Source organism: Megalops cyprinoides, chromosome 19, assembly GCF_013368585.1.
Source record: "Megalops cyprinoides isolate fMegCyp1 chromosome 19, fMegCyp1.pri, whole genome shotgun sequence".
Taxonomy (NCBI): Eukaryota; Metazoa; Chordata; class Actinopteri; order Elopiformes; family Megalopidae; genus Megalops; species Megalops cyprinoides.
In genome coordinates this window covers 16,235,295-16,247,258 of record NC_050601.1, presented here as the reverse complement: position 1 = coordinate 16,247,258, position 11,964 = coordinate 16,235,295, and the positions used below count along the sequence as shown (strand labels likewise).

The following is an 11,964-nucleotide window of genomic DNA, read 5'->3' as shown; positions in this document are numbered from 1 at the left end:
AAATCCTCATGTGCCCAAAACAGGGAAAATCACACTGATTAGCACAAAAACAACATTCTCTGCTCTCAAAATATTTTTAATACTTCTCATTACATTTTTCTCCATCTACCCAACTTTTGTTGCAGTCAGGATTGTTTGAATATACATCACGCGCATACTGGTTCTGTGTAAACATGTTCTCTAGAAATATGCTCCTTGACTAAATTTTGAAAGTAGACTCAAAAATGTGGTGCAAAACTGCATTTTAGTATATCATGGTGGTCAATGCTTACCCATCTTTTCAACAGAGATTTTGTTCACAGTGTGTTCTAAGCTGTGCTACACTGATGGCAATCTATAGTGTAACAGTGTTAAGGCAGGTTTATATTTGCCCCATGAACACGTGTCAACAAATAGGCCATGGCAACTGCTCCAAGACAAGTACATAGACATAAAGAATTCTTTTAGCTTGTCTGTCCACATGCCATATTCCAGCACTCCCCCCAAAAAAATCTTCACTCATGGTCAAAACCTCAGTACAAATGGTCTAAAACCCACTTGAAAACTTAAATTTTGCTTTTGCTGTGAAAATGTAAAAATTATTTTCATGTATTATGTACTTAATAATGGTAAGTATGGTTAAATACATCGCATCAAAGCATGCACTCTGTCACACCCGCACGCAGACACACTCCCCCCTTCTCCCGCAGGACAAAGAGAGACGGCACAATAAATGACAGGTGCCATTTCTAAAAATACTTCTTTTGGTGTGCTTTTTGTATTTCAACTCAAAAAGTCAAAAGACATCAATGTGGCAAACTGAGAAAAGTCACACACTGACAGGAACCAAGGAGAATGTGAAGGTTTCAAAATAGAATTTAACAAGCTATGGGAAATGGTGCTTTGTTTGCTTCATTAACAAATGTGTGATAATTACATGGGTCTTGAGTGAACACAGTATATAAATAAAGTCTTTAACTAAAAGAAGGTGCTGATTTGTCTTATGTCCCATAATGTCGCTAAAAAAGTGAAAATATCAGAGCTTTCTCTTTAGTTTCTGGCCAACAGCTCCTTTGTGGATTCAGATAATCTAGAAAATACCTGTCATGCTATTAATGGATGAAAGGAAAAAAACAGACTCTCAAACATGCATTTACTGCATTCTAGAAATGAATCAAATTAAATTAAAAAACACACATGAAGAGACAAATACAAGAGGTAATATATGTATGCGAGTAACCTGATTTAAGACTAGAGCTGCTGCAAGCAATCGTGTGTTGCACCCAGACTGTTGAGTTATATCTTCTACATCCACTGCACCACGTATGTTATATTGGATACTGGAAATGGTGGTGCCTTCAGTAAAAAAAAAAAAGAAAAAAGTAACTTCTTACCTTCAGGGATCCTGCAAGATGGCCGTGCAAGATGCTGGATTTTGATTACTTGGTAAATCAGCATGTTAACCTCACCGTACTAGATATGGTGCATTCTAGTGCATGAAGAAGTTTACATCTAGCAGTCTAGCTCAGTCAGTTGCACCCCCAAAAACAACGTGACTTCAGAACTTTCTTCAGAACATCAGAACGCACAGGTAGACAGTGCCAAAAGGTTTGGTCCTTTTACACATGCAGATCCATGCTCAGAGATTTAGGACACCCTAAAATAGCCATGCGGCTCCTTTTCTGATCTCGCCCTGACATTAAAATGTGCCAAACGGTTCGCAGTTGAATAGGCCACTGTAATTTGTTCTCTTCACTCACAAGCCGCAATTCATGTGAAAAACGTTATTTTCTAAAAACATCAGGGGAAACAAGGGGCCTCCATTACTCCCAACACATGCACACACACTCTCACGCACACGTGGATCAACCGCTGCCAATTGTGAACCGTGAACTCGGCAGCCGAAAGGGAGGCTCAGGTGCAGATCAGACACTGAGGTACGTCACACGCGGTTCGTGGCTGAATTGATTTCTGACAGAAATCAAGGTAATTCCCTGTTTTATTTTTGACTAGAATAATAAAAAATAATATTGATTATGTTAGCCTTTAAGACTTTCTGCTGGCATTGTGATCTCAATTATACGCACTTGCTGTACGATACTAAGATGGTTGTTGTGGACATCATATTCGCATACATAAACTGCTGAAGTAATCCTGACGTCACTGAAACCACGTATGACGCTGAGAGGCATTCTACATAGTAATGGTAACAGTACCAATCTATTAGCAAGCTAATGATATAATTGCAAAAAAATTCATGGGGAATCTAATATTGCTCGCACGTGTTTTTTTGTAAACAAGCAGTTTGATTTCAAAATGATTTAACTAACAGCAGGAATGTACCTGTTTGGTCCCATGTTACTGTTCCATGTGTCTAGTTAACGGTTTTACTTTGAAATAAACGCAGGAATACTGACATCTTGATTTTTCTGCTGTTTCTGTAGATTTGCCTCATATGAAAAATTCCTGTCTGCAACCTTCACATAGAAATAGGATGACACGATCGGGAAGTACTGTAGTTAAACTGGTTTGTTGTGACCTTTTGTGTAATTTTCCATTGCTGTAGATTAGGTGTGTCCTATTGCTTAGCCTACAAAAAAAACTGTCAAGACTGTACTGTCTTGCATGGACAAGCTTGAGAGGAAGTAGCAATGTCACAAAAAGCAAATGATATAACTTCACAGTGATACTGACGGCAGCTCAAGGCAGGCGCTTGGCTGCTGGGACCGAACATCACGTCTACGCATGCACTCAACACCCAAGCACAGCTTGTTCCATACGAGGACATGTACACGAGAGACGGCTTTACTGCGGCTTTCCCAGCAGGTTGGACAGGAAGCTGGACCCCTGGGTCCTCGACTGCTGTCCGCCCTGCCCGCCGCCCCGCCCGGACGGTCCTAACGGGTCCATCTGGTTGAGCTCCGACTGGTCCAGCATTTCAAAGTCCTCCCCGTCCAGGTCGGTGTCCAGCTCCGAGCTGGACTGCTTGCGGAAGCTGCGGTGGGGGCCGGCCCTGGGCGGGCCCTCCCTGCGGGGGCCGGCCGGGGGGTGCGGCTGCATGGCCCCCGCCAGGGCGGCCTGGATCATGTTGCTGGCGAGTACGCCGGCGATCTCGCCCGTCAGGTCGCGGGCGGGGGGTAGGCCGCTCAGGGAGAGCTCGGCGTCCAGCTCCTCCTGGTCCGAGTCCAGGTGGGCGTCCACGTCGAGCACGGAGGCACGGGGGCCCGACAGGCCGGAGGGGCCCAGGCTGGGGAGCCCGATGCTGGTGTCGTCGTCATCATCCATCAGCGTGGCGTCCGGGTTGATGGAGGGGAAGTCGGGGAGGTCTCGGGCGAAGGACTCCTCGGGGTCACTGTGGCGGTCGAGATCTAAAAAGAGAGACAAACTAGGGTTAACACTGGCTAAATTACAAGAATTACATCAGCAGGAGCACTGACCTCTAATATCAAGGCTGTGCACTCCTGCTCATACCAACACTGGCAGCGGCAGTGTAGCATAATGGTAAGGACTTGGACTCCTAACCGAAAGGTTGCCTGTTCGATTCTCCGTTGAGACACTTTTGTTGCCCCCTTGGGCAAGGTACCTAACCCAGACTTCCCTCAGTAAATTACCCAACTGTACAAATGGACAAAATGTAAAAAACTGTAACCTATGTAAGTCGCTCTGGATAAGAGCATCTGCTAAATGCCAGTAATATAATAATGTAATGGTAGATGGAGGCTGAACTCAAAGCCAAGGCACACCAAAAATCTACAAAAGCACTGACTTCCACACCCCTCCATCTCCTGAGAAGCGGGAAAGAAGTGACGCTGGCACTCACCTTCCGAGCCTTCAGTGAGTGGAGTCTGACCTCTGGACAGGTTGAAAGTGCCGTTGTCCGTGTAGGACACCTCGGCGTCAGAGTGTTCCGAGTCGGTGATCGCCAGCTCCCTGGCCACCACCGCGTCATCCAGCTAGTGGAGTTAGGGGAGAGGGACGCATCTCAGGGTCTCATGTTACACAGCTCTGCTGAGCTGGACATTTAGTATTCATGCGAGTCCCTGTCTGACTGGCACAGAGTGATCTGCCACTGCACTGCCTGACCTAATTGGGCTCCTGTTTCCCGCTGGCTGGGAATCAGGTCGTTCTCATTCATTAGCAAAACGAGCCACTGAGGCACTTACTATGCAAACTGAACATTTCTCTCTAATTAAGTGCACAGCCACATAAAACATTGGAATTGAGTAGACTGGGGAGAAAAAGATCAATAAATGCTCCCTTTTCATTTAGACAAGTGAATAACATCCAGCGGAGATAAAGTTTGCTGGGTGGAGGGAGCAGACTGGAGATTACCGTGGGGCAGAAGGCAGCCAGCTCCTCCTCGCTGTCACTGGCGTCCGCTGTGGCAGTGTGCCTGATGGGCTTGCGGAGGACTGGGGCACAAATGCACACAGGTCAGGGGTCAGGAGCTACTTCACAGAGCTGCACAGAGGCTACTGTATAAAAGCTTGAGTAAACATGTTCTACTGTGCAAATACCATTATAGAAAGTACTTGTCCTACACATTGTAATATAACCTGAATAACCAATGATACTTTAACATTAATTTTAGGTTTATTGAGCTGGACACACCAGCCACACACAAACACACAAATGCACACACATACACAGGCACACATACACACGCACACGCACGCACGCGCACACGCACTCACACAGCTTGTGGCCGTAACTCACACTGGTTTTCCATGGGCTTGGACATCATGTACCCCCGCACGCTGAAGTCCAGCCGCTGCAGGGCCGGCTCCAGCTTCACGCACAGCTTCGGCCACACCCTGTGGTACGCCGCCAGCGGGCACAGCAGCACCGCCAGCACTGAGGGCAGGCAGAGGGGGAGAACAGAGGGAGCGTTACAGCCCGCACTGGGAGACCGGACGCTGCACGGCGTTCTCAGGGCCAGAGACGCGACGGGACGGCCAGGGGGGCAAAACCCTTTCGCAGGAACCAGTGCCAAGCAACGCCTCAGCCTCAACTTCAGGGAGTCTGTTATTAGGTCAGCCAGTGCGCTGCTGCCAGCTTAATCTCGTCATTCAGCCGACTCACAGCTGCGGCTGAGAAATTACAGATGAGGGGAGAGAGACAAAGCCAGCGTGATTCTGCAGCTTTGTGTCTGCCGCACTTTCTCAATGCCTTTGGATTTTAGGCGTAAAAAGGCTACAGTTAGATTCGGCTGCTCAGAAAAGCAGTCCAGTCGACATCAGATAGGGGTGGTGAGCTGGGACATAAAAGCTCTGCAAGCATCAAAAAGGTGCCCTGAGCCAGCTGCCTTCGGCTGGCTGTAATCAATGCACACTCAGCCATGACACAGGGCCATTGTATCCAGCTGCTCAATGCATTTTTAAAAAAGGAGAAGACAGGCTGAGTTTCACCCTGCGCCTCCGGCCCCCTGTTTGCGGGGGCTATGAGTGCACTCACCAGCAGAGTAGGCCAGCACCAGTCCAGGAATGTAGCGTCCAACCATGGCCAGGAAGATACAGAGGCCACATGACAGAACACAGAACTAAGGAAACAGACACCAGCAGGTCAAAATGACAGTGCAGCGGCAAGTTCTACAAATCCATCAGTCCAATTCACTGACATGCCAGCAAACAGATGGAAAAATCACTAAACATAACTTGCAAAACTTGGCTGTCCCACAAAAAACGCTTCCATTTCAACTAATTTCTCCTCTCTAGAAAAAGTGGCTCGTAAAAAGCCTTGACAGATTCTGATCAACATAAACAAAAAAAAAAAACAAAACAAAAACAGACGGTTTTCAATAAATACATTTACCATTTTTATTGACATTTGTTTTCAGGACAATGTCCTGAAACTAGGTCACTGCACAAACATCAGCAGGATGAGAAGAAATCTATGTTTATCAACAGATCAATCATCAATCTATGTTTACCCTGTAACTGATTATTAATCTATTATTAACACAGACTGAATTCTGGCAATCCCTGTTCTAACGTATCAATTAGCTGGATACAAGGGCGAGTAATAGGCAAGTATATATTATTATCACATTTAGTAAAATAACAGAAGCAAAGAACAGAAGTTAAGAGGATTGAAAATCTAGGGGACAGCTCAGAAGTCTGTCATGGGCTTTGACATCCCCATTTTACAGCATTAGTGACATGTTCCAAACCAAGAGGAACATTCAATCTCACAGAGAGTAGCAGAGGAATAATTGTGACAGTTTTGGAAGTTCCGTGCCCCACCTTTCCTGGACTGTGCCGCTTGAAGTGCAAGCAGCTCGTTCCGAAGGACGACCCGGTCACCCACGCCTCAGCCATGTGATGGCACAGCTCCGGAACGCTGAGGATCCCGGGCTGCACCAGGCCCCAGCTGCAGGAGGGGAAGAATGTGCTCTAATGAGACATACCGCTCTGCAACCACCTCTTCACACAGTGACCCACCCAGGGCTTGATTAACATCCTCAACCAAAGATGTGTAGCTCTGGATTGCGCATACCCTGTTACCTACCTGGCCCACTATTGTTCCCAAGAATTTTTTAGGAGGGAAAAAGTTTTTAATTCCCCATGCAGACATTAAAGGACATCTGAACAGTACATGACTCATCATTTCTGACTGAGCTGCGAGTTTAAGTGGATCAGTCACTGAAGTGTCTCCAAGCAACAAACTAAACAGGACATTTGGCCTAACACATGCAATTCTGAAATTGCTTTCACTGTTAAAGTACTTACAGAAAGCCTGATTTCAACAACATACCTCTCATTTTCATAATCATCTGGCCGCTTGACTGCAAAGAGAAAAAGAGCGATCAGAATCTTAATATCGTGCTTTTTTTAAAATTGACATGAAACTGGTATGGATTTCACACAACGTTCCTTCAAGCACTGCTATCTAGCCATGCTGCCCATACGGATCCAGTACAATAGAAGTGGCATATGTTGGCATAGGGCAGAGACTGCAGAGGGACATTGACCTCACCTCTGATCTCTGGCCAGATCCGGTTCCTCCAGGTATCGATGCACACGGCCGCCGCCAGGCCAGTGGACAGCAGGAACAGCAGGCGCAGAGAGGTAAGGGCAAAGAACCTGAGAAAGAGCAGCACTGACATCAGAGGAGAGCAGCTCAGCAAGGCTGCACAGCCAGGGCTGCGCAGAGGTCAACCTACGGAATCTCTGATACACGGTATACCAATTTCAGAACATTTGCGTAAAATCTATTGCCTACAGCTTACCAAGGAGAACTGAAGCATGTTGATGAAGTGTGGAGCTGCTTCAAACAACACTAGGCTTATCCCTCTCCCTGATTTCAAATGCATCTGAACAGCTAAACATGTTTTGTTGTGAGGCTCTGACAATGCTGTACACGTGTTTAGGGAGCAATTTGTGAAACCAGCGATTTGAAAGTCTAATCTCTGGTTTATTCCTTTCTCAGTAATTCGGACCTCTCTGTATGACGTATAAGTAATGTCTTACTCCAGCAACATTGTCTGGTCATGTAGCTGGACCAAGGAATAACATAGCTCAATGATGAGCTCAACTTTGGAGCTCCCAGGCCCTAAACACACCCCACTCCCCAAAGACAACCGGAATGTACCATTTTACACTCCAGCCGAAAGAAAGACTGCCATTTGGTGGTGTGAAACAGGTGCTTCCGCTGTTCATTTCCTGTACAAACCCAGGGACATGTCATCTACCCTCTTCAAAGAGTGTCATATACGCTCTTCAAAGACTGTGTAAAACACACCCCCTGACAAAAGCAGCCTCGCTGCCGGTCATATTACATATTTACTACACTGTCTGAATGTAAAAGTATACAGCTGATGCAAAATTACAGAACAGAACAATGTATGTCAAATTAAGTGCTCATTTAATTAAGTGCTCTGTTTCTATGTAGTAGGTCTTCATACTTCATAAAGAGTATAAGTCAGCTTTGTGCTCAACAAGAAAGCAGTAGCTTCCTTCAGGCAAACTATTTCCAGGGGACATGAAGGCTGTACTTTGATAACTGAAGTTATTTGAAAACTGTACTGCCCTCTGCTAGACCTTACTTCTCTATTTCAGAACACTTGACTGAAAGTGATGAATGTCAGTCCATTTCAGTCCAAATGCAACTATATTTATATGTTTATATTTATTTATATTTATATATTTTCTCTATGAAAAAATTGGGGTAGTCTGTTGCTGGTAGGACTGCAAAGGCTCTTTAAAGATACTGCACTTCCATTTCTCCTCACCTGCATGTGACATTCTATGCAATACTCAGGGCTGTGCTTCTCCATTTGCCTATATGGATGCCTTCCAGTGCATTTAAGCAAATAATGGCTGCATGGCTGAGCTTGGTGGACAATTCATCCACTTGGCCTCCGGGCTTCAGAATCCACAGACAAAGTGATGCATGAGAGGAAAAAATGGGTCTTACTTTTAACCAGTCACTGCAGTAGACTGAACACTAATGCTTTTATAGCCATATTACTGTACAGTGATGACTACGGTAAGCCAAAACAGTAATTGTATACATTACTGTATATTAAATTTTGGTTACTTTAAGCTTAAGGTTCCAAATCCCAATTCTAAGATCCCTTAAATGTGCCTAAAACCTATTTACGTCACCTTCACCTGGTAGGACAATGGTCAACTGATGCCCGAGCACTCTGAAAAGTGAGATATTAACGAACCACAGCTATTAAATGGATACGCACTCTACACTTGTAAGTTACACTGGAATTTGTAACGTGGTGATTCCACGAACAATCAATTTTCATTAAAATGTAGTTTAATAAAGACACTATAGATACACTAATAACATGTCTACTACTACACATTTGTTTTCAACAAGCCAGCTTGTTCATATGACGTTACCTTCAGAGAAACGGACTTGCCCTGCCAAGTGAACTTTAGCAGGTTACATTATATATTCCAACTGGCTACCTAATAATTAATTAATTATTTTCTGCTAAATTGTCACAAAGCTCAACACATCACTGTAGAATTCTGTAACATGCTAACTAACTGTGCTAACTTAATTCAATAGACACGGATGATATCCAGCTAGTGTAACATCAGTATTAAGCTGCGAAGCAAATAGGCTTCTTGACAGCCAGCTACTTGGGTAACTGTTACTCATTCTGAACAGTCGTGCAAAAAAAAGAAACACAGCGTTGCTTTAACGTAAAATTGGCTAAGTAATTTTTAAATGCACTGGTTAGTAGTCAGTGTAGCCAACGTTATATATAATTTACCAGCTACAAATATGCCTGGTGACAACTAGCCAGCTATCTGCTACTATGCTAATATTACTGCAAATGGAGTTATGTAAGCGAGTCAGTTGCAAGATAGCTAACGTTGGCTGCGTTGGAAAGCTAGGCTAGCGAGTTGTCTACGATCAGAAAAAAAAATCACCCTGCAAATAATTCTAATAAAAGTCACATTTTCTCATGAAATCACTCACCAGAAGACAACGTTAACCACCGTGTACAGCAGCACGCTGTGGAACGGCCTTTGCCACACCAGTACTGATTGTAGGTAGGTTACCACCGGCTCGTACGGTCCTAATCTCTCCAGGAGCGAAGCTTTGACAGCCCGCACTTTTCCGTCTCTTTCGCTGGTACACGGTCTGCTACGCAGGCCGACACCCGGCCCTGGCCTGGCCGTGCATTCCTTTTCCTTGGCTGTATTTTCCTTTACTTCGGCAAGCGCCATCTTAAACGAATAATCTCCGAAGGAAATATAAACACAGGCGCTATAGCTAACTAGCTGGCTAGTTAGGAACGCAAAGTGTGTCAAGTAGCTAACGTTCACGACCCCTTCGACCACAGTCCTACAACCAGCCAGATTCTAGCGAGCTAGCCAGTTAGCTAGCCAGCTAGCTCACAGACTATCCGTTTTACACAGCAGGCAGCACTCGTGCGTCAAACAGGCTGGCACAGCGCTCGGTGACATTAAGGGTAGCAAAATCCATGGCAACTGCAGCGGCTAGCTGTCTAGCTTTAGCGGGGCCCAATGTCACTAAACCAAACCCAGCGCCTTCATTTTATATCTTCTCGGATGTCGCCACTGTTACTGAAACGGCAGAAAACAGAAATCCATGTGATGATTTAGCCAGGTTAACTAACTAGCCACCTCGCTTTCTCGCTTCATATCCCGTCCGATTTGTTTCCAGGGGTGTTGATTCAGGAAAAAAAAACTCCTTTCGATTTCACTTCTCGTATCACGCGAGACTGATTTTCTACTTCACCATTATTTTTTTTAGAATACCCTTTTCAGTACGGCCAATATGGCGTGACCAAAGCTGGATCACTTGTTTACAAAGTCATCTGCAGCGACGTATGGGTCCAGCTACGTCTTGCGAGAACTCGGTTCAGCCAATCAGAATTGATGTTCGCCTCCGTGGTGTGCATTCGGTCTGTCCATAGGCATCTGTTCAGGGTATGTATGCTAATACACTGAACTCCAGCTGTTCTAATAAAATGCACGCATCTACGTGATATAAACATTAGTGATTCTGTGCAGCGTATGCTTTTAAACCGACTTTCGCGAATAAGAAATTTGATTTATTTTGGATACTGAAATATTTGATTGTCTTGCTACACATCACCGACATGTAGTCCGCTGAGCAACATGAACTATATCGGTACCACCTTGCAAAAAAATTATGCTTGATGCAGTAGTTGAAGGATTTTGAATCATCTTCGTAGACCTCCGCATTGTTTTGTCATGTACACCAAGTAATCTGCGTCCACTATCAATTTGTCATAAAAACATTAATGACACTTAATCTGCGCTGCACCTGTTTTGAAGTGATGCTCAAGTATGAGCAACAGTTTCAGGCAAAATTTACATTTATAGTGCAATATCCTCCCTGCCAAGCAGCATTTACGAAAATGAAATTAAATATTAATCGACAATACCCACTTGTTAGCCTACCACATACTGAGATGGCTGCCTGTGTTCATCGTTTTCTTATGTGTCAAGTGAGTGTAATGAAATGAAAAATGATGTTTATGACTGCACTGATTTGTTACTGCACTGTCACAAAAATAATTTTGAAAAATCCATGTCCCGAGAAAAGAGTTACCAGTCTGACAGGTGTAACTTCGCCCTTAATGTTATTATCCTAAACGGCTTTATACCACTAGAATCATGGTGTTGAGGACGATTTTCACGAGAGGCATGAGGAAAATGAATTAGGGAGAGAAAACTCCTTAAGAGGAGTCTGTGTATATACATGGATGTATAGAGACGCAGCGTCGCCCATCTCGGCTGCAGGGTAAGCAACATCTGTACTGAAGTCCCTTGAATTATGTTCAGTGCAGCTGATATTTCAGCGAAAAGAGTGTCAATGCATGTCAGATCCTCTAGGTGGCGCTTGACGCCAAGCAGAAACCTGATCAAATCTATTATCTTTTTTGAGGACCTCTTCCTTTGAGATATATTTATTTACCCTCAAAAGAATCTAATGCCGGCAATTTCCACTCCTTAGATGGAAGTCCTTAATCTGACAACTTGTGACTGACAGATCACAAGATGACAGATCACAACTTTGCTGGCCTGTGTGGATCATGGTATGATCATGTGACAGAATTATGATGTGATGGCTGGCTTTCTGCCACTGGCTTCTCTGCCTTAAGTTTCCTACTTACAGAGGGAACTGCAGGGGGAACACTCAGAGACTGACACTGATACACTTTTATGTTTCTGGATCTACATAATATTTTAGGTAAGACCCAGTGAAATCCAACCTAATCACGATTATGATTATGCATTTTCCATGTATGGAATATTAAGTCTTATTGGTGCTGGCAGTTCAGGACATGTTGTCTTGCTTAAGTCTGTGGCCCAGATTTCTGAATGGCCCTCCAGTAACCCTCAAATGGCATTGACAAATGGCATGGCTGCACAGTTATGAGGGAAGGCTCTCAAACAAGGCAACAATGGCTAGTTTAACTGACAATCTTAATGTTTTCAAGTGCTTATTCTGTGGCATCAATTT

The 11,964-nt window shown here is 44.5% G+C and overlaps 1 protein-coding gene across 1 annotated transcript; it reads right to left on the bottom strand.

Moving 5' to 3' along the window:
* Nucleotides 1-1,373: 1,373 nt before the first annotated feature.
* On the bottom strand, nucleotides 1,374-10,297 carry LOC118795040 (reticulophagy regulator 3-like). Its single transcript, XM_036553385.1, has 9 exons — nucleotides 9,424-10,297; nucleotides 6,955-7,061; nucleotides 6,733-6,763; nucleotides 6,222-6,348; nucleotides 5,434-5,518; nucleotides 4,696-4,833; nucleotides 4,312-4,391; nucleotides 3,800-3,932; nucleotides 1,374-3,347 (listed from the first exon to the last, which is right to left on the bottom strand). The coding sequence occupies exons 1-9, from the start codon at nucleotides 9,672-9,674 to the stop codon at nucleotides 2,785-2,787; spliced, it is 1,515 nt and encodes a 504-aa protein (XP_036409278.1). The 5' UTR covers nucleotides 9,675-10,297; the 3' UTR covers nucleotides 1,374-2,784.
* Between the last annotated feature and the right edge of the window lie 1,667 nt (nucleotides 10,298-11,964).